Raw genomic sequence first — 22942 nt, forward strand, 5'->3', positions numbered from 1 at the left:
TGAAATCATAGGACGTCGAAGCGGAACCAGGTATTTTTTTTTTTTAAAAAAAAAGTTGGAATGTATAGCTTGAAACGTACCTGCAACATTTCTTTCAACAGCCCCAGGCTTCCTAAAATTCAACGCATTAAATAATTTAATAACACAAAAAGAGCTGAAAACATGAATATAGTTACAAACCCCAAAAAATTACACTTCATATCCTAACGAGAACTAATGCATTTATATTTTCTAATAAATTTCTACATCCTGCAAAAACATCAAAATCTTGTGAATCAATTTATAAACTAAAAAACGGTATTAGATGCTCCTAAACATTTCCTTTAGTACAATGCAGGAATAAAGCAGTTTTCATTTCTCAGCAACTATATCTGCTGGCATTAAAAATACCGACAAAAAAGAAACGATAAAGCAAGAAAACAAATTAAAAATTGAAATAAACCTACTCGCAGATAACCAATGAGGGACTGGAAACTGGCCTTTCTAATAAAAAAACACAAAGAATTAGAGAGAAAATTATTAAATAATATGTTAGCGAAGAGAATTATAGAAGTGAAGTACAAGTATTCCCCAAAAGGGAATTTTATCTCACCTTAATTTTCTTATAAAGTTCTGAAGTGTTTTCGTGATCAAAAGGAAGGAATCCACACAGTAGTGCGTATAGAACCACGCCCAAACTCCAGACATCAGTCTGAAAGAAAAAAACATAATTAAACGGATTAAACAATTTAACATATCTTATTAATTGGGTACAGGGTGGTCACAGGGTTCCTAACTTCTGTATGAGTAAAATGTAATTTTCTCTGATTTTCCGAAGTAATATTGCTAAACACTTCCAAAGCACTATTTAATCTCCACTCACTTTGTTGACGACGAAAATTTCAATACCACAAATACCGCTGACTTATAAAAAATGCGTAAATTTTTTTAATTGACATTCCCTCTAAGTTCTTTAGGTTTTTAAGATCGCTGGTAACGTTTGCAGAAAAATGTCAAAATTAACCAAAAAAATAGACGACGCCTCGACGTACTATGCTTTTCTATTGGTCCTCAAAATTCTTTGAGTGGATTAATCAAGGACGTACAAATTAAAGAATAACTATCAAGTTTGGCAAACAAACAAAAAAAAATTAAAATACGTTCTCCCTCACGATCTTCATTTTTTACTCTTTCACGAAAGACAATCTGTGAGCAGAGATTAACTAAGGCACACAGAACATTAAACAATTACAAAACTTGCCTCATTCCCATAATAAGGTTGCCCAGAAATCAACTCTAAAAACAAGAGATTATATTAGTATCCTAACAACAACAATTATATTGACCTAGTAACTACTTTGCGAGGATTACATTGGCCTCACACAAAGAAACAGACGACTTACAAGAACTAACCTTTCTTTAAAATAACTTTACATTTCATTTATTTGTTAATTATGAGTTGCAAGAAAAAAAAAAGTAAAAAAAGACAAATGGAGAATCACACTAAAATGATAATGATTCGACATTTCTTTGCCTACACGTTACAGTAACGCAGTTCGCACCACAATAACAGAGTCCCCACCATATAACACAGAGTCCCCACCATATAACACAGAGTCCCCACCATATAACACAGAGTCCCCACCATATAACACAGAGTCCCCACCATATAACACAGAGTCCCCACCATATAACACAGAGTCTCCAACATAGTAACGCAGAGTCCGCATTATTTTATTGTTGATTTTGAAAGTGTTGTGATTTTAGTAAAGGCAAAATCAGTATTTTGTCTAAAATATAGCTTTCAAAAATGTATTTTCAATGAGCAACAAAGAACTCCAGCACGAAGGAATAAAAAAATTTGCTGTAGAAACTTTAAGGAAAAATTTTTACGGATGACCGATTTTTAAAATTTCTACGAAACAAATTTTTGCAGATTTGGTCACATAATTATAATAAGAACAATTAAGACCCACTGCTCAAATGGTAAGCCAGATTTAGACAGAACCGAATAATGTTCTCGTGCAGCTCACATCTGGTTTCCGTATTAAAATGTTACAAAGACGGTAAAATAAAATAAACCCAGCATAATTTTTCTTAACAACGGGAAATCGGAATAATTGAGGTGGGAAAATTTACGCTGGGAAGCAAACGAATTTCCTGCGGTCAAAATACTGACCTCGCTTTTTGATTGGTTACTTCTATTGTGCTTTACTCGTGTTATCATTTTGAAAAATCTTTTGTTTTGAGCGCAAAGGGCCTCACTTACCGAAACAAATATAAATTCATTCTCGTACTTTTTAATAGGGTGAGATGTGACCATGCTGGCTTTATGCTCATTGGTTGATTTTAATTCGTGGTTTACTCTGAGAATTTTTTGTGTTAATTGGTGGATTCGAATTTGAGGGATATCCTCAAAAAAGCGTGGTTGACTAAAAACTAACTGAAAACAGCACCCTATTTTTTCTAATACATGATTTATCAAAAGTCAAAAATCTTAAGAATCGATGGAGATTATTCAAAAAAGTAAAAAGCTTCATTAACAACTTTCCAATATCTTTCATATTAAACCAACTAGTTTTTCGCAGGTAGTATGCTCTAACATTTTCCTATTAACAGATTGTTGCATTGGGACTGAAAAGCCTTGGGGGCGAGGTTGCAGTTAGAGCAACAGTGCGCTGAAGGTTAATGTTGAATTATTGCTAAAAAAAGATTGTGTTTTGTTTGTGGCTGCTAATAAAGATCAGTCTAAAAATAACCAATATTTAAAACCAGTTCTAAATTTGTGAGCAAACATAAAAATCATCAAATTTAAAAACAAAACCTGCTAGTTCCTTTGTAAAAAGAAATAGGTGAGAAATAAACGAAAATTGATAAGAATACACGTTTTTACAGTTACTATGATACAGTTACTATGATGTGTAGTATTACACGAAGTAGTGGTTTCAAAAGACAATACCACACGGCTATGAGAAAAATCTGCGCGGAGGCTATTGCGCAAAAACTAAAAACAAAAAAAACAAACACGTTTGCCAGCGCACAGCGCAGTATTTTTGGTAAAAAGGAAAGGTCGTTTTCAGTTTTAATTATGGAAGTTGTTATGTCTTCTAAATTGGTTTTAAGATGATTGGTACGGTGTAACTAGTTGTACAGATACCTTGAGTTGAATAAAATAAGGGTATGTTATTTTTTCTCAACTGTGAGAAGGTGTATTAAAAGGAGTGGCGAAGAATAACTACTGTTCCCATTTTGTGTGCATCCTGAGAGGGCTGGGAACCAGTGTCTGTATATTTTTATTTCCAAGATGGTCTGATAATTTTTGATGTACTTTGATCTCGATAAAAGCCTTAAATCGTTTTTTCTTTCTTTCTGCCAAATAAGTTTATTTATACCTCACAAAACTGGTAGCAAAACATGAATTATTAATGCACTGCAGATATACTGGTTACTTTCTGTCTAAAAAACTCATATCTGCACTTTATACAAAAATAGAAGAAAAATTTCGTGAAAGAATTCAAAAACACAGGAAACCGCAGGAACCGTCGACAGAAATGCAGTTAACTCCAAATGAGGTTAATTTCATAACATAAATAAAAATAAATTAATAAATAAACAAGCAAAAAAATAAAATGAAAAATAAATAAAAGCAAAATAAAATATGCTGAATGGTGTCCACATAGTGTGATTTAAGCAAGTTGGCACAGAAATCCTGCACGAACACACCGTAGATCCTGATTGATAGCCAACAACAATACCTCACAGAAAAAAGAGTTAACCATAATACCAGAGTCAGCTGGGCATGATTTTTTGCAGGTTTATTAGGAATGTAAGACTGAACAAAAGCTTCATATTAAATTTACACTATTTGAGAAAACTAACAATACACGCAGTCACTACAAACAATAAATAAAAAAAAAATGGATAATAAAACTGACCAAGCCGTCTTTTACACCATCACATGCATGCAAGATACGACCAACTTCAGAATCGACAGCTATTACCGATCAAGTCTGCAAGTCAACATACCTATCAATTTTATCATATCAGCAAACATAGTCTTCCTAAACGTACTAGCCATCTACGCCCTGATGAAGAAGAAGGACCTCAGAACGCCCGCTAATTATTTATTGGTGAACACCGCAGTAAGTGATTTCATTGTGGGTCTCATTGGACTACCAGCTTTCACAATAGTGGTCATCCAAGCCGTGTCTCAAGTCAACAAACAATGCTGGCTATATATAACTGCAGTTATTTTGTTGCATATATTTTGCCTGCAGTCTTTCTTCGGTGTAATTCTAATTTTAATTGATATTTCTTTGGCTTTGTTTACACCTTACTTTTACAGCAGCAAAATAACCTCCAATGTGAACATTTACGTTTGGGTTTGCGTGACCATATTGTTTGTCGTAGCAATAGGAGTAACATCGTTCGTTTTAGCGAAAAAAAGTAATATTCTATACGTCATCGAGGGTATAATGTTCCCATCGCTGCTGGCAATTTTTACTTGTGCATACGCGAAAGTTTTCATCACCGTGAGAAAAGTTAACAGAGCCATACACACTCAGTATGGGAAATTTCGTAAAAAAAAGAATATTCGGACAAAGAAGAAAGAAGCAAGAATGGCCACACTAGCCTTGCTGATGTTTTTATCTTTGTGTATTTGTTATTTGCCCTACATCACCGTTGTGTTGATATGGGCGAGAAAACTCCAAATAAACAAAGACAGACTAGATGCGCTGCATGTCTGGACGATAACGTTTGTAGCGTTAAAATCTATAGTAAATCCTCTTTTGTATTGTTTCACAATGTCTAAGATACGCCATGCTGTAAAAGAACTCCTGATGAAGAAGAGAAAAAAAAATCAACCGGACTTAAGTAAGTACTATATATAGTATATATATTACGGAGAACATATAGTATATACTAGGTAGAACCTAAAGTACTATATATGTAGTATTTATTATAGTATGTATATATTGAAATTTTGTATAGTAACAGTTTGGTAATAAATATTTAGACGATAATAATTAACGTGTTCTTCAATGAACTAAATGTCGATATATATAGTTTATGGCATGAAAAACCTTAAATAAGAACCATATGTGGTATATTAGCATGGTATAGTATGAATATAGTATGTTATAGTATGTATATATTGAACTTTTTGTATAGTTTGTAGTATGGTAATAAATATTCAGATGATGCTTTTATGTGATCTTTAGCTAGTCGTTTAAATGTTGATATATTTTCGAAATGAATAGCCTCGCAATTTTAATATGTAAAAAAATTCTCCTTAAACAGAAGCATCCAATACTAACTAGCTAAAACTAAACCCTAACAAACAAGCTACTAATACCAGACACAAGAAGAAACAATTGCTTGAAGTCCTCTAAATCTACCTAGGATCACTAAACCACCGACATTTTGTCAGACTCAGTCAAAACAAACAACAAACATGAGCTTGCAACGTCTGGCAGCCTTACCTTACATAAAACTGGTGCATGGGGATGCTTGAGGTACAAAATGTCTTCATTCTGCAGAACCACTAATTGCCCAAAGTTAAAATTAGCTCACCTTTTTTTTGACAATTCTTTTAGGGCAAATTTTTTAAATAAAATCAATGGTAGCAAAACAATTAAGTTAGGGTGAACAAAAAAGCCATTTAACACCTTTTTGATATTTGGACAATGTTTTTTGGAACAAAACCAAGAAAAACTTAGAACGCGCTTATAAAAACACAAAAAGCGCAACATTATTGTAACTGGTTATACAAATGGACCTTAAAAAACGCAAAAATTACAGTAACACTTCTTTTCTTTAATTTTCATTTTGGAAATGCAAAACATCGTTTATCATTTGAATTTTTCTTTCTGCACTTACATATTATCGACTAAGGGCTGATTTCATTTCTTACACAAAAGTTGCGCTACTTCATTTTTGTGGCAAAACATTTCAATTCTTTTGGCGGGAAAAAAATAAACATAGCAGCTGTAAGCCTTCTTACTAATCAAAGTCGTTATGTTTGCAGAGAGGTGTGCATTTGCACAAATTATTAAAGCTAAAATAACGAGAATTCATTTATCAACGCGGGAGTGAAGACAGGCAGTCCCCTAAAATGTTAAAAAATCAGGGGTAAATAGGAGGGTACGCGTGTTACTGAAAGTTACCGCTCTTACTAACAGTGTCAAATAGTTATTATGAATAACAGTACAATAGGAAACGTATCTTCATAAAAACACTGTGTACAGCATAAATAAAGGATAAGTCTCATAATGGTAGCTTCAGCGAACTTTTAGAAAGTTTTGATACTTGCTGTCTTCGCCCCTCACATCCCAAAGGACGACGAATTATATAAACACTAATTAAATTATAATACTAAATACTTTAAATGGAAAAAAAAGAGTTGATAATAGTTTTAGAAGTCGAGTTTCTAGTCATAAGAATTATAACTGATAATTCTTTTACGAAATATATCTAATTGGCAAAAAGGCCTTTATGGCGGGTATAAAAAATAAAATCCAGAAGTCAATTTAGCGGTTAAATTTATATACACAGCTGACATAGAATCTAAAAAAACGAGCAAATATACAAAAATAATTCATTCAATAATTCAAACAGCACGAAATTGGGAAATGTAAATCTATTTTTCATAAACAATTTATAAAGGATTTGATAATATGGGAAACTGTTTTAAATTATTAAATAGAAATAAGATAATTTACCATGAGAAGACATGAAGAAAGTCGTGGAGATGTGAGAAGTAGTTAATTCTACATATTATATATCATGTATATAAATACAACATCAAAAGAGCATTACCAATTCAACTGTGCGGTCACATACAATGATTACGCTTTGCATGATGGGTTCAAAACAAATTTACTCGTAGCAGCAGCATCCGCCATTTCCTTAATACTTCCCATCACAGTGTTAAACATTTTAATCATCACAGCGATTGTTCGAGTGAGAAGACTTAACACCCCCGCCAACTTTCTACTAGCGAATACCGCAGTGTGCGATCTCTTGGTTGGGTGTGTGAGTATCCCGCTCTACACTACAGTATTACTGCTAGCATATCACAAGACACACAACTGCGTGCTATTTACAATTGAAATCATCACGGTCAACATATTCGGCATGATGTCATTTCTTACCGTCACCATTATTACAGTCGATCGATACATGGCTATCTTCAAACCTTTCGCATACCACGAGAAAATCCTCGTTAACAAACGAATCTATAAGTACATTATGACTGTCTTGTGGATATTTATAGTCGGTTTTGTGAACCTAGCCTCGCTACTGCCTTACTATGACTTAATATTCTATGTGCAAACGCCCGTTGCAATATTCGCTTTGCTTGCTTGTACGTACATTTACATCCGAATCTACAGAACAGTTAAAAACATTCGTACGAAAACACGAAGATCTACGAGGGAGAGAAGATACACTGTGGTAACCTTTGGAATGTTAGTATCACTAATTATTTTTTACATGCCATACTTGATAGTAAGTGCATTCTGGGTATTGTATCCGTACAACACTAATGATATGCTCTATGCCACGTCACCATGGCTTTTTACTATAATAGCAGCAAAATCGCTGGTCAATCCTTTGTTGTATTGTTTTACGTTAAAAAGTGTACGGACAGGAATTAAAAGGGTGTGTGGATGTCGAAGGAACGACCATGACAGAAGTAGCAGCAAATGGGACAGTAATTTCAACTCTACTTTTAGAATATCTAGAAAATTCCAGGACATACAAGAACAGCAGCAACGACAACCACAACCACAACAACAACAACAACCACAAACACAAACACAAACACAACAACAACCACAACCACAGCAACCACAACCACAACAACAAACACAACAACCACAAAGACAACAACAACAACAATAGCAACAAAGAATCGAAATTGATTAAAACAATATTATCCTTGTTTAAGATCCAATAACATAATTCAAGATTGTGCCGCCAGTGGTTGATCAAGTAGAAGAGTTGTTACTTTTACTTCATACGATTATTTCTGGGAGTGCGTAACGGAATGGGCGTAACGACATGGATGGATGAATTAGTGGGTTACCTGTGTCAATTTATTATGAAAGTACCTGCCAGACGATCAGGTATTCTCTTAACATTCCAAAAATAGCCCAGGATAATAATAAATAAAAGTAACTAAAATATATTTTTAAAATTATTTTTTGAACATTTTTTGTGAGAGACACGAAAAAATAGAATCCAAATAGTTGTATTTTTCTTTCTCTTCCTTTCCATTCTTTTATTAACCATCAATGTTTTCAGCAAGTTTTACTGTCTCTACTATTAGAAGGGGTTAACAGGCTCTGTGGGGTACTGCACCATGTTGGTAACATTGGGAAAAATGCGAAATTTGAATGCTTTAGATTGGCGAAAACACTCAAAAATGCTACCATTGACTTGGAATGTTGTTTAGTTTTTGAATATTTTACCAACGTTTCACGGTTTTTTATTATTTATTGTATTTTAAAATTGAGTTTCTACTACAGATTACAGGTAATAAGAAAAGGTTCCAAAAAAATGATGACTATATGTATGTCCTTCTTAGGATCACATGGTCAATATCGGAAATCCTTTATTTTGAGCGCGAATGGCCTTACTAACCAGAACAAATATAATTAATTCTTGAATTATTTAAGAGGGCAATATGTGACTACATCGACTTTGTGCTCATTGGTTGATTGTTATTCGGGGTTTGTCATGAAGGGGATTTGAATTTTAGGGATTTGCTCTGACATGTTTGCGTCTGAGAGAAACTGAATTTGATAACCTGGAAGAAAGTTTAGTTAACTAGGCTAAGAATCTTCAAGAATACTAGTCGTTACCCCGTGGAAAAATCCACAGGTTCGCCCGTCCTCTTTATGCTGCATTGCGTGCTTCTCGCTACTTGCGCAGCTAAGCTACCATTTTGTGTGACAGACAGACAGACGGACAGACGCATACGTGTATTATAATATAGACCAGTTGTTAAACACGTGGAAAAATCCACGGGATCGCCCGTCCTTTATATATAGCATTTCGGGTTTCCGTAACAGGACGCGTCTTTCCGGACAGACAGACAGACAGACAGACGGAATAGGGCTATCATTAAAGAGATACAATTTGGTGAAGATAGCCAACATAATATTTACCTGGTGATGCATAAAGTGCTGAGCCAGCTCTTGTATGAAGTGGGCTTCGTAAACCATTCTCAGGCTTGGCACACAATCCAAAATCAATTATTTTTAAATTCTAAAGAAGAAACAGTGAAGATCTAGAACAGTGAAGACCTTTTTAAAACTAGCTTGTTAAGACATGAATTTACTTAAAAAAATTACCACCATTTTAAACCACTGATGTCATGTTTGACAAAATTTGACTAAGTTTAGAGATTACAACTGTCGATATTTCTCTTATTCAAAATTTACTATCCTAAGTTAACTTAAACATCTTGAAATGTTCCCTGGGAAATGTAAGTTACTTGAGAGTGTCTATTCTACGGTTGATAAAGAGCAACTTTTCTCTACGCCTGAGCTTTTTGCTCTCAGGAGAAGTATTTTGATCCATGAGAAGGTACTTAAGTTTAACACAAACACTGCGTCATTTCTTCTAAGTTACGATCAGAAACATTAAATAAAAGATGGTTAAAAAGAACCAAATACCAATTTCATGTTTTGCTGACTGTTGCTTTTTGCTTTTTTTTTTATAGAGCATTAAGAACTCAAATAAATGCCTTAAAAAGAGGAAACAAATGTTGAATTTCTTCAGTTTAACTTTTTTTTCTGCAGATGACTAATATATTTTACCAACTAAAAATTTTACCAAATTTTTGCTCATGTTGTTTTTTTTTACTGATAAGGTAGCTATACATTCCTTCTCCAGGGAAAAGTAAGTTTTCGCAATAATTAGAATTTGCAGTAAACGATGGCTTAAACTAAATTCTCTAAAATTAATTCTCCTATATTTTCTGATAATTTTAGATTTTTTCTTGATGAGATTTTCCAGTTCCTAACATGTCCATTTACGTTTGTTTGTTTTTTAAATGATACATGAGAAGATCTTATCTGTAACTTTAGTTAATAGAAACAACACCATTCAAATATTTTGGACGCTGCATAAGTAGCAGCATGTTCACTTATCCAACAAATTGAAAATCGTGTCGATAAATTTAATAAATTTATGAATTACCTTTTCACCGTCGAGTAACATGTTTTCCTAAAAAAAACAGATCTTAAAATAAATTTATGCTGACTCAAACTCGCATAGAGTTTGAAGAGGGATTTAAAACTTAAATGTTGGTAAGAAGAACAATATCTCTGTAGTGCATATCAAGTACGAATTTTTTTTTTCCTGGATTTGGGGACATTCAATAAAGTCATTCATGAATGACCTTGTGAAATGTTAGAAATGCAAAAATGTTCAAAGCACTCATCTGCGTCTGACAGATCGTATTTAATCGAATCCGCGCTCCTCTTTTGATAAAAAAATAACTTATTTCCAAAAAAAGGTCGCTACAAATCAGTTCTCGCATTCTACAAAACCAAAATAATACAACAAAACTTGTTTTGTAGAATTTATTTATTTTTTTGTAATTAGTAGTGTCTTACCATTAACTTTACTTTTTTTACAATGGTGCAGAGGAAGGTATAGACATAAACAAAGAGAAAAAAATTATGCTTTTTTAACATATAAGATGTATTTCTTGTAAGAGCTCTTCCACTCCTTGAATGGGACCCCTCCTCAAAGTTCAAAATTAAATTCACGTAAGCATAGAAATCATGAAGAAAAAAAACAAGTCGAATTTTTAAATTTAAAAACATTATTCCATGTAATGTATGTATTTCTCGACGTTATCTAAAGATAGTGCGTGAAAGAACAATGCCTTTTTAAACACAGCATATTTCATTTTTGGTTTTTATACCTTCATTCTAAATTTTCAACACGTTAAAACTCCTACTTGATTTACTATCAGAAACATCTTCGTAGTAGAGTGGTTAAGTGAGAGATGCTTTTGATTAAGCATGAGAAGATTCCATGAAATGTACTATTTTATTATTACTATTATTTTTACTATTATTACTTTCTCAATAAACACTTTAAACACTTCCCGAGTGCCATGAAATAATAATAATAATAATAATAATAATAATAATAATAAAAATGCCTAAGACAGAAACAAAATAAATAAATCAATTTAAAGTGATACCGGCTTTAGGTCTCTATGTGCATAACCCTTTTTGTGAATATACGCAACAGCTGAAATGATTTGACGAAACAAATGTCTTGCTTCCTTCTCCTTTAAACATAAAAAACAAACTCCTATATGCAGTAGACCCCTCTATCAATACCGTTTATTTCTATCCAGAAAATGCACCTTGGACACTCCTTGGACATTTCAGTCGCATTTTATCTTTTCCAAGGTGGGAACATATTAACATATTAAACTTTAAAACTTTTTTGGGTTAACATTAAGGAGAAAACACTGAAAACGTATACTTTTTCATAGTTTAGGAGAAGTTGACAAAATCTTTGGAGGAAATAAGCACTTACTGATAATAAAGCCTAACATTACATACAAACTCTATTTCCAAATCGTGACAATAAAAATTAACTACTTGGAAATAAAAATACATGGCACAGGATAAACAATTTTAGGGGAATGTAGAAGGAATCAAAATTTATGTTCCAAATATTTGACTATTTAGGAGATTTTAGGTGTGGCCACCCTGTTCGTTTCCAGTCCCTTGTATATTTCTCAACACTGAAGTTAAAAAAGGTTAAATAAGAATATGCCTAAAGCTTCAACAAATATTAATTTAATGAAAACAAAAAAAGATCCTTACCTGAAGTTTCTTCCTAGATACAATGTAATCGAAAAGTTCACCACCAGGGCAATACTACAAAAGTGAAAAAAGTGTTCCATAGTTAGGATTCGAACTTGCAATCTTATAATTACAAGCAGAACACGCTAACACCACACCACCATTACAAAGTGGATTACAATTTCAGAATTGTTGATTACTTTAAACCTTGAATCTTTAGGCTTACTTATTTATAGAGCTGTGTCAGGCTGCCAACTTATCTTTTTTAATATAGCTGTTTGTAGGTTTTTTTTGACATGCCATCTTAAATACCATAACTGTCTAAAAAACATAGATAAAGATAAAAAAAACTCTTAATGGAATTACGATTAAAAATCTTATAGTATTTAGGTTTTAAAGCTTTGTCTGAGCAAGGTGCCGGCTTAATCTTAACACTTTGCTTTTCAGAAATTTCTGACATTTTTGACTAGAAATCCTAAAATTTTCCTTCCAGATATTCAGGCAAATTGCTACACCTTTTGAAACCTAAAAATGTAACTTTAAAAGAAACTGCTAATGCAAGTCTAAAATTTAACCTCTGCCAACATCTTGAAAATAGAAATGGTTCTGATTTACCATTTAACCCAAAATTCCTGACATTTTCTTGACGTTTCCACAATTCTTAATAATTTGAAACTATCCTGACATTTCTGAAAGAGTAAGCACCTTGCTAGAGGCAAAAAAAATAATTCCCTAAGTAAAGGCCTACAATACGGTGCAAATTCCAGAAGAATTCCTTCACCTAACACAAAGAATCGCCCTTGTTTTAAAGCAAAGTAATTCTCTTTTTAACTTTTCTTGCACTTCCTCTCACATACTTTTGCTCTCCATCACAGTATTTTATGAGCAATACCTCAATAACTAGAAATATTGATTCTTGTGTTTCATAAACTTGATACAACTGACATATGTGTTGGTGGATCAAATGTTTCAAAGCATAAATTTCATTGTATGCTCTGTGAAGATCATCCTATAACAAAAATACTAGATATACAAGCTCGCCCAGAAAATTGTATTGCAAACCGACGTGCAGATAGCAAGTTGCGGAGTGGTCAGCAAAAAATTAAGAGGCCTTGGACGAGCAATCAAGTGTCATTTTGGCAAAAAAAATTATGTTAATCAATTCATCTTTATAATATCTAGACATTGATAAAGTTTGAATGCACATTTGTTATCAGGTCTAAAATTACTGATGACAGAAAATGTCAAAATTTGCTATTGCTTAAATATGACATCATAATTTATGCTGCTGCATAAAATTAAATCTGAAATTCTTTAAATGTGAATATCTTGAGAACGAAAGGAGCTTTTTAAAAAATTTAAAAAGTCTTGTTAACCAACTTTCTAGGCTCTATAATGTAAGTCCAACATCATTTTATACCTTGAGTTTCCTTCAAAAACAACTGATTTTTACACAACCATAAAATTACTTAAAGGAAAGGAAAGTTGAGAGTTTCTATTTTTCAGAATATCTGAATAAACTGGGGTGATAAATAGGAATATGAAAGTGGCCTAAAACTATTAGACAAGTGCAGTAAGATTATTTTAAGAGATAAAGTTAAAAAAAATAAACAGAAATGTCATGAAACCAATAGCAACAAATACCTTTTTCGCTAGCAGTGCCTTGTCCATTATTTTAATAGCCACCTGAAATAAATTTGAAGAAGTGAGTTGTGACATTTAAAATTCCAATGTTATTCTAGCTAGCATTCACAAAGAGCAGATAAAAATACAGGCTGTGTAACTAAAATACTGGAAAACATTATTGGGATTTGATCCAATTATTCATAGTGGTGTATTTATTACGAATCAGATACCTTTTCCTTTGTAGCAATATGCTCTGCAAGGATGACTTTTGCAAATCCCCCTAAAAACAAAGATGTTTTTTTTAGTTTGTGTTGGTTCACAAACTTAATATGAAAACTTTTTGTCACTATCCAGGAGATTATTAAAAAGTAAAGAGTAAAGTATTGCAATCAAAGAAAAAATGAACGGTGCAAGAGTGCAAGAAAATGTGGATCATGTTTGCTACGCGTTGAGTATGCCAAGAAAATAAAAACATTCTACAGCCTCTTCCCCCTACCAAACCCATGACACCGGTTCTGCTGTTACATGGAATAAAGATGGCTCAAATCTGAAAACAGTGTTTATATTTTGCCATTTTTTTGTTTTTTTTTTGTTATTTGAGATTTTCACGAGTTTTGCAATCATGTCTTTTTTGGTGAATTCACTTTGGTAAATATTTTTTTTTTGAATTGTGGAATTAAATGAACAAAAGAATTTGATTAACTGAAAAAAAAACTTTTTCCTTCCTAAATTCTATTTCTTATTTTATATTTTTCTTATAAACCAATAATAGTAAGATTCTTGGAAAGTTTGTAACATTATATTTAATGCCACTTGTACTTCATTTTAAAGGCTCGGCCTTTAAAATGAAGTACAAAGGAAGCAATTTTTATAGCCAACAAACTTAATTTTCTGTGTTCAATACGGCTAAGAAACACTTGGGGATGATCCTTTATTAGTGATCACTGATCCACAGAAAATAGAAATAATAATTTAGATTTTGCAAGCAAATTTGTGATTTCCAAGTTTAAAAAACACATTTTGTTTCACTACATATCGGTACCAGAAATGGACTACAACATATCTCTACTAATTTTGTCCTGCGTCAATGCCAAAAATGAAGAGTAAAGTCCAAGTTTTGTCCACAAGGTCTGAAATGGCAACATTGACTTTTTATACATAAAATTTTATTTCTAATTTTAAAATGTATGGTTGCCTTGTTCTTTGTAACTTTATCATTTGACTTCTCTGGTAACATATCACAGATAACAAACTTTAACAACAATAACATATCAAAAATATAAAGACACGTACCTGATCCAAGTTCCTTTTTCTTATCTTCATAATGTTTTGTTAATTCTTCTGGTAGTGATACAGAAATAGATGATGTCCTTTCACCTGGCATGATTATTGTAAAAAATTTTCAAATATACAATGATCATTATTATTTTTCACCTATACGTGACGCAAAACCAAAATGCTGCAGCATTTTTTTCTTTTCTGAAAGTTCTGAAAAAAAAATTTTTTTTTAAACACTATGTAAATAATGCTTGATATTGCTTGCAAAACCTGACACAAAAAAAAGAGATCAAATTCTCATCAAGTTTACATAATTCGACACCACAAAACATAAAAAAATCTGTTCAGAAATATTTCTTTTATAAATGTATCTTCTCTTTTTGATTTTGCAGAAAGTATATCAAAACAAAAAATATGTAATTACACTTATTTATTTACGAAATAGAAAAAACACTGAAAGAAAGATAAACAATATCTATTTTTTCGTAATATAATTAGATGCACGATTATTTCACAGTTTACATTTAAACATCTTTCTTTGTTTTATAAAATAATAAACAAACAAACAATTGTATTGTGCTCAACAAATAAAGCAATAAAAGCAAACACCAGATAAAAGTATTACATCTATACTATACAAAAAAAAATTAAAACACCACAACACAATTTTATTCTTATCTTTATTAACCACTTTACCTTTCATTGTGAGTTTTAAGAGAGAGATTGTATTCACAGCTTTGCTGGAGGATTAACATCAAAGTACATCACAGTGCTATAAAAGAACCAAACAAAACAATAAAGTTTTAACGTGAAGGAAAATATTTATACGTGGGTGTTGGAAGTATAATCCTTTGTTTACAAGAGAAAACTTTGTAATTTGATATATGCAAACATTTTTCTTTTATTCTAGGAAGTCCAACAAACATCCTCATGCTCTAGTGATGACAGATATACTTTAATTCCCAATACCAGCATAAATCAATCATAATGTTACAGATCTTAATTCGTTAATAATAAAGTTTGACAGAAAATTTGCCTCCTAATGACTGTAATGACTTTTTTAACTAAAAACGTTGAAGAGAATTAACACAAATACTAGGCTAAGATTTTCAGGATATAATTATTTGGGAACTTTATGACAAAGTTTCATCAAATTCTGAAATTGTGCACTTAGAGCCCCTGCAAATTTTCAGCCACTCACATGGAATAACTCAGATGACATTTACTATTTGACCATTTATTATTTATTTTTGTTACTTTTTTAACACTGTAATATTGATATTAAATTCTTGTACAGTGCTTAAAATACTAAAAATCTGTAAAGTACAACAGCAGTACATATCACTTTGACAATTTCACATGAACTTTCTTCCTGAAAGGGGAGTCTTTCCAAATATTTATTGTTTTAACAACGATTTGTATTCTCCTGGCATGAATTAGTTGCATCTAAAGAAAGCTTTTTTTTATTCTTGTATAACTTTAACATAAAAAATGAACATAAAAAGGAAACAGATTAAGGTTAAGATTAAACATTTAGTCCCAATTTTAAGGATTTGTTCAAAATTTTACTCACCACTTTAAGTTAGTCAACAAGATTATAAGTAATTCAAAATAATTCATGTTAAATTTTAACAAAAGAAAAGGCAACGATTTTTATGTAGTATCATAAACTTTCTATAACAGCTGAAGATGTGAAATGCTTGTTTAAAAGTGTGGAAAATATTATGTTCCCATGGTAGCACCTATAAAAAGCACAAACACTTACACTAATGTTAACAACAGTTGATAAAAATTAAATGTTAAATGATTTTTTTATCACACAACCCAATTCAGTTTAAAAGTCAATCCATTTGTCTTAATAATACCTGTGAATACATATTAAAAATTTGGTATCTAAAATTCTGCATATCAGGTCAGTATTTCTTGGTCGAGCCTGGTTTTTATCTGCCTTTATTAAAATTCTCAAAAAGGAATAATGCTGCATTACCTCACTCTAATAAAGAGTTTTTTTATTTCTCCTAACGTTTAAAAAGATTATTTTCTGTCTCAAAACATAATCTAACTATGGTGTGCCATCTAAACTAAATGAAATAAAATTGATGACACTACAATTACGTAACCATTAATGGATGAATAACCCTCTTTTTCTATTGAAAAGTAAAAACATTTACCTGCCATGTAAAATATATGAGGAAATTTGTTCATGTGATGCTTTTTGTGTTGAAAGGATTTTGAAAACTTGCTGGGCTGAACACACAAGGTGGAGTGAAAAGGAAAGTCTAATCCCTCCAAACATCTTCCAAACTTTCAAGCATGTTCATTGATGTAGTAATTTTATCAGGACTATGTACCAAGACAAGAAAGAACTTAAAGAATAATTACCTTGACCTATTGAAATCCTTATGGCAGTAATCCTTTTGAAAATTTTCTTTTTCCTTTTAGTTCCAATGTTATTTCTATATTAATATCTATATTATATATATTAAAACAATATTCTCAAGAAAATACTTTAAGGATTGCCTTTTCATAACTTTTCTTTTCAAGTCTTTGCTGAAGCAACATCAGATTGTAAAACATTCTTACAAAATCTAAAATTATACTTAAAAAATATAACCGTTTTATTTACACGATAAGACAAATTCCTATAATACCTATATTTTTTCTGAAAATGCCTTGACTTCCTCTTTCTGATTTAATAATAATACTGTTTCTTTTTTGTGCTGTTTCGATAACTTCATGTTAAGGAAGTGATGGATACATGTCTTCTATGTCAAAGCTCATTACCTTTTCTCCTTCCTCTAGACATAATATCCTTGGCTACATTAACAAATTGATCCATACCCTTGAGATATGTAAATAATAGGTAATATAACACATGGTAACTGATCTTTGCAGTTTTTGATGAATTGGGAAGAAGTCACAAGTTGTATATAACACATAATTAGGTATAACCGGCATGCAAATTCAAAGTTATGGGGTAGTTAGCAAAAAATTAAGAGCCCTAGGACAAGCAAACAAGTGTCATTTTGCAAAAACATTTATGTTAATAAATTCACCTTTATAATATCTATGCATTGATAAAGTTTGATACACACCCCTTAACTGGTTCAAAATTAATGATGACAGAAAATGTCAAAATTTGCTATTACTTAAATACATAAATATACAGCACAATTTATGCAGCATAAATAAATCTGAAATTCTTTAAATTTGAATATCTTGAGAACAAAAAGAACTTTTCTAAAAATTTAAAAAGACTTGTTAACCAACTTTTTGAGCTCTATAATATAAGTATAAACACAAGTAAGTCACAAGTAAGGAAAGCTTTAACTTGGTCTATAGCTTTAGTAATTTCTGATAAGTATGGATTAGCCAAAGAGATGAATTGTAATTCTGAATGATTTGCTTTTGACTTTTCTGATACAAATGAACAGGATAATAAAAAAAATCCTCTTTATTACACTACACATATTTTTTTTAAAAAATGAAACCTGTTTATAAGAAACTCAAGGCTAAAGCTGCCAAAAAATACTGGATTGTTTAAGTTCAAAAAATTAGAAAACTAATAAAAAAAATTTTCCATGAAATTTCATTTTGACTCTTTGTACATACCCTTGTGTGATTGAATAACGTACAGAGAAAAGTCAATTTCAATTTCATTCTATACATGTATAAATTTAAAAACGAAAAGAAACTTTCAGTGCTGAAATTGCTAGAGAAATCAGGAAACTATCAGTACTAGTAGAGCCTTTCACACTGAATTATTTTAAAAAAAACAATAGTATGAACGTATTGACGTAAACTTTTTCTGTACACAAATTACCTGAACCTACTTTTTCTGTCTTTTTTTTCACTATTATAATATGCCTGTATCCATTTTCCAGTGTATGAGAGCGTTCACATGTTACATAATTTTTTGCCTATTTTCTACACCCCCTCCCCCATGTAATCAGTCATAATCATTTGGTTGACTCCCCTCCAAAAATTACGTCATCATCTACCCCCCCCCCCCAAAAAAAAAAAAAAAGATAAAAAATCCGTAAAGAATTTTGAATATTTACAGTTTTATATTTTACTTTTATATTTTACATACAAAATATAGAATATGGCGAATACAAGCACTTTAGATGGTTGATATTTTCACACTCATAACAAAATATGTTGTTGGTTTTTTTTGATTTGCTATGTCACCACTTGACCCCTCCCATAATCAAGCATAAGCAATCTCGATGACCCCCCTCCCCCTACTTGATTACGTATTATGTAAACGCTCCCTATGCAACCTGTACAAAATGTTGGCTGTAGTTTTAGGATAGAAATAGTCTTCATAAAATTTTAAAACAGCTACATTAATTGTTGGGAAAACTTTTTGATTTAGTTTGTTTATAATTTCCATTAGAGAAAAAAATATTCAAAATGTAAAAATAATGTGGTTTTTCCTGTTTTAATACTGTGAAATTCTGTGGAATTAAATGCTGGCAAGTTTTGGTTTGCGTTGCAAATTAAAACAACATGAAAAAACAATGCTGTCCATTACACTATGATTGTTCAAACTTTATTTGATTCTCAAGTTTGAAGATGCTACAATGTTGGCCAGAATGCTCTATGAGAGTACATGTTACATTGCAAAGTTAACCTTTGGATGGATTGGGATGCCAGGTAAGAAAATAATCGAAGTAGGCAGGACAGATAATAGATAGATTTTGGTGTAATTACGTTATGTTTTTCCCAAGGCAAAGAATGCACGTTATGGTTGCCCTTCACAATATTATGTCCTCATGGATCATATATTGTGAATGGTTTCCAAGGCATGACCCAAATCTCCCAAATGCATGAATTACATTCTTATTTTCTCTATTCACGAGGTACATTTCAGTACTAATTTATTTATCTATCTATGACAATTTACTTAATTAATATACTAATTATTTAACATACTAATTATTTAATAATTTATTCTCATGTATGAAGGATATTTATTTCTCTTTTCTCTTCAATCATGAAGGTACACTTTTACTTCACTATAAACATAGTGAAGTAAAAGTGTACCTTCAGCGTGTGTTACCACATAATAATAATATCAGGATTCATAAAAGGGTATAACATTAACATTTCTTGTAGGTGGGAGGACATGATAGGCAGTCTCTGCTGGCTTACGGCATTCTTAGTCCACTTAATACAGCTTGTAGCGTAGTACAATTTGCCCATGTCAGATATCCTTTCAGAAAATCCGCAGATTAGACTTTGATACTGCATTACACACAAGCAGACTTTGATAGTGGCACAATTTGGCCAGTGTTGACATAAAAGTGACATAAAGCTGAAGATTAGAGCAAAAACATCCGGATAGAAACGTGGTTGCAAAACAATCTGTAGAATGAGAGTCCTGAACGGTAGGTGAGACTGGTGTTTGGTGACAATGTAGCATCGAAGGCGTAATTCATGGGCATTCAGAAATTGACGAGGTGATAGGAGTAGGGAGCTGTTCAGCGTATGGATACTGCTCTTTGAACTTTTCAACCTGTAAACGTGAAAGTAAGTCTGCATAAATAATAGAAGTGCTACAGCATCAAAACAATAATGTTGTGGTTTGCAGTAAAATAGAACACCAAGCAAACAAGTTTCATGTGCTCACATTTGCAGGAACCTGTACTTCATATGTGGACAATGGCCTTGTTAAATACTGACCTGGGTATCAGACCACTTCTTATCCCACAAATGTACTGCGATAACAACCACAAGTAATTTGAGAAAGGTAATGCTGTAATACACATTTACGATAATTCAATTGTACATGCATTCCTACGGCTCTCCATTGAAAACGTGTTTTTATGAGAGTTTGTTAGAGATGAAAGCATCTTTTCTCCAGTTTTTTAACTTCTGTTGTGTCAATTTCTTTTGAATTTTCAGGAAACGTTAATAATAATAAGATACAACACGGCAAAAAAAGTTATCACGAAAGAACCTGTTTTCTCCTTAATAAACTCTTATAAAAGTGTGATGCTCCTCCGATCGCAAAATAAGCTGCGATGGAGTGTTAGTTTTCACGACTTATCGTAAAGGTGTATTGTTGGTGTTGTTAATGTTGTTAAAAGGGATGGAAAACCATTTCATAGAAGCTTGTTAGGGTGACAGCCATCCCATTCCAACTGGGTAAAAAATTCAACCACAACTCAATGTCCCTCGAGGATTCCGATGTAATAGTAATGTGATGATAAAGGCTACTTACTCAGTTCGGGAGATGACACTAAAAGGGAAACGGTTTCCCATGTTTTATAGGGAAATTCCCATGTCATATAGGAAAATGGTTTCCCATATAGGAAACTGTTTCCTAAACTATTTTTTTTTAATTTTAAGTTGGGTTTCCCTTTTGGGAAACCTTTACCCATTCTCAGAACCATTTTACGGAATTGCGGAAAGAGGCTACAATAATTTTTTTTTCCTTTGGTGAAAATTTGCGGGAAAATATTCCCTTTCTATTGGTTAAAAATTTTTAGTGTGGTTCCTAACCAGCTCGTGTGCAGATTCCTTTTTATTTTGGTGATTTCCCTAATGGGAAACCATTGCCGTATTTCTGGCCTGTTTAGGGTAACGGTTTCCCAAATATGAAACCGTGAAGTTTCCCAAATAGGAAACCGTTTCCTAGATGGGTAGTGGTTTCCCTTTTTGACTCAACTCCTGAACTGTTACTGTGGTAGATAGGTGAATTAACCTGTGTAAAATGTTTAGTAACTACCTAACTACCTAGTGGCGCCGTAGATTAGTGGTTATAGCTCTCGTACTATGTGCGGGAGACCGGGGTTCGATTCCTCTTGACGGCGATTCAACATGGGCGAGTAAATGTTACCATAGCCCCGGGTCAACCCAAGCCATGTGAGAGAAATTGGGAAGATGGCACACTGTGTGGGCCGTTGGATGTTGCCGGGAGTTGTCTAGTAGAGCGCGGGCGCTAATTGGGTCTGCGTCGCTCAAAATGAGCATTAAATGCTCTAGGACTCTCCATCTAAGCCATGGCCCCTCCTGGAAATAATAGACAGGGTATATCCCTCGATATTTGTGAGGCTAGCCATGTAAAATATGCACATCTATCTATCTATCTCTATCTAGCTAGCTGGATTTATGAAACCGATGCCAAATAAGTCATCAAACTCACCAGGGTTTCATTATCTAGTTTTAATAAAAAAGTATTGTTCTAGTTTGAAACTAATTTGCTGGAAGGACTGCAGTTGACCTTGTCGAAGAAATGCATCACTTGTCCTTTCATGCTGCAGAGACGCAGGTGCGCGTGCAGCCATATCTGCATCGGATTTTGCGGTCTAAATTCCTAGAACCAAGGGAATGCCCAAAATGATAGCGAGCTAGGCAAGCGAGACAAAAGGCTTGTTTTTGTTTTGGACCACAGACACGCACTGACGGCTTGGTCATTTTTATTGTGTTCTGTTTTATTTTATATAGATTCTCTGGCAATGCTCACATATTTTTAATGCCAGTATTGATTGGAATTTAAAATATTTTCGTCTGGCATATCATAGCTAGCTAGCTATCAATTTTTAAAAAAAACTTTTCGCAACTGGAACTGACTTTCGCGGATAAATACCTCTTGGATGATATATATGGAACGAATGATAGAACGGGAAACCTTTGGCAATACAACTTCTCAATTTATTATTTAAAGTGATTTTCACCTGGTTAAGTTAGTGCGTGTTGTTTGTCTTAGGCATTGCTACACTATAATTTAGATCACCCAAGTAAAAATTGACTTTATATATTAAGGCCATGACCATTGTTCATATTTTCAAATTTGTATCATCCAAAATGTAACAGTAAAGCTTTTTTTGACTAATCAAATGATGCAAGATACACAGGGGAATTTCATGTAGATAACATTATATAATTAGAGTTCACTTTTCACTAGTTAATAGCTCTAGTGTAAAAATTATACGTATACTACCTTGATTTTAGGAGGTTATAACCTTTCTAGAATAGCCTGCTGTATTTTTGGACACCTGTTTATAGTTTGTTACTGAAGGAGAAAGTGCTACAACAGTGTAGTACTTGTACTTTCATAGGGCTGGTGACATGGTTTTAGCACAAAGGTACACATTTGCATATATATTGAAACTGAAAAAATGTATATTTATATATGTATTTCAGACCCTCTCCCAAATTGCTTCATGTTTAGTGCATTTATGTTTTGAATTCCAAAAATAGCACAT

The 22942-nt window shown here is 32.5% G+C and overlaps 4 protein-coding genes across 9 annotated transcripts in view; 2 read left to right on the plus strand and 2 right to left on the minus strand.

Annotated features, from left to right (window-relative positions):
* The window catches only part of LOC130655967 (maternal embryonic leucine zipper kinase-like), a 35023-nt gene extending 12827 nt beyond the window's left edge, over nucleotides 1–22196 (minus strand). Inside the window, exons 1-14 of one of the 6 annotated variants that reach the window (XM_057458793.1) lie at nucleotides 21958–22196; nucleotides 15423–15498; nucleotides 14742–14825; nucleotides 13679–13728; nucleotides 13467–13508; nucleotides 12715–12831; nucleotides 11844–11897; nucleotides 11207–11296; nucleotides 10189–10215; nucleotides 9153–9252; nucleotides 1241–1275; nucleotides 593–691; nucleotides 447–483; nucleotides 81–112 (exon numbers count right to left, since the gene is read on the minus strand). In XM_057458793.1, coding sequence (XP_057314776.1) covers nucleotides 81–112; nucleotides 447–483; nucleotides 593–691; nucleotides 1241–1275; nucleotides 9153–9252; nucleotides 10189–10215; nucleotides 11207–11296; nucleotides 11844–11897; nucleotides 12715–12831; nucleotides 13467–13508; nucleotides 13679–13728; nucleotides 14742–14825; nucleotides 15423–15429 — 774 coding nt within the window. In that variant the 5' untranslated portion in view covers nucleotides 15430–15498; nucleotides 21958–22196. Of the gene's footprint in view, nucleotides 1–80; nucleotides 113–446; nucleotides 484–592; nucleotides 692–1240; nucleotides 1276–9152; nucleotides 9253–10188; nucleotides 10216–11206; nucleotides 11297–11843; nucleotides 11898–12714; nucleotides 12832–13466; nucleotides 13509–13678; nucleotides 13729–14741; nucleotides 14937–15422; nucleotides 15499–17108; nucleotides 17335–17377; nucleotides 18716–21957 lie in introns of those variants that run through there. The other 5 variants (XM_057458791.1, XM_057458795.1, XM_057458792.1 and 2 more) reach the window with 5 other exon arrangements.
* Nucleotides 3439–5027, plus strand: LOC130655971 (trace amine-associated receptor 9-like). The gene has a single exon (XM_057458798.1). It carries the CDS (start codon nucleotides 3897–3899, stop codon nucleotides 4869–4871), a length of 975 nt encoding a protein of 324 aa, XP_057314781.1. The 5' UTR covers nucleotides 3439–3896; the 3' UTR covers nucleotides 4872–5027.
* Nucleotides 6613–8228, plus strand: LOC130655970 (melanocyte-stimulating hormone receptor-like). The gene has a single exon (XM_057458797.1). The coding sequence runs from the start codon at nucleotides 6766–6768 to the stop codon at nucleotides 7882–7884; it is 1119 nt and encodes a 372-aa protein (XP_057314780.1). The 5' UTR covers nucleotides 6613–6765; the 3' UTR covers nucleotides 7885–8228.
* Nucleotides 18941–21051, minus strand: LOC130655972 (uncharacterized). The gene is made up of 2 exons (XM_057458799.1): nucleotides 20415–21051; nucleotides 18941–20247 (listed from the first exon to the last, which is right to left on the minus strand). The coding sequence occupies exons 1-2, from the start codon at nucleotides 20498–20500 to the stop codon at nucleotides 19788–19790; spliced, it is 546 nt and encodes a 181-aa protein (XP_057314782.1). The 5' UTR covers nucleotides 20501–21051; the 3' UTR covers nucleotides 18941–19787.
* Nucleotides 22197–22942: the final 746 nt, after the last annotated feature.

This window comes from Hydractinia symbiolongicarpus, chromosome 8 (genome assembly GCF_029227915.1).
Source record: "Hydractinia symbiolongicarpus strain clone_291-10 chromosome 8, HSymV2.1, whole genome shotgun sequence".
Taxonomy (NCBI): Eukaryota; Metazoa; Cnidaria; class Hydrozoa; order Anthoathecata; family Hydractiniidae; genus Hydractinia; species Hydractinia symbiolongicarpus.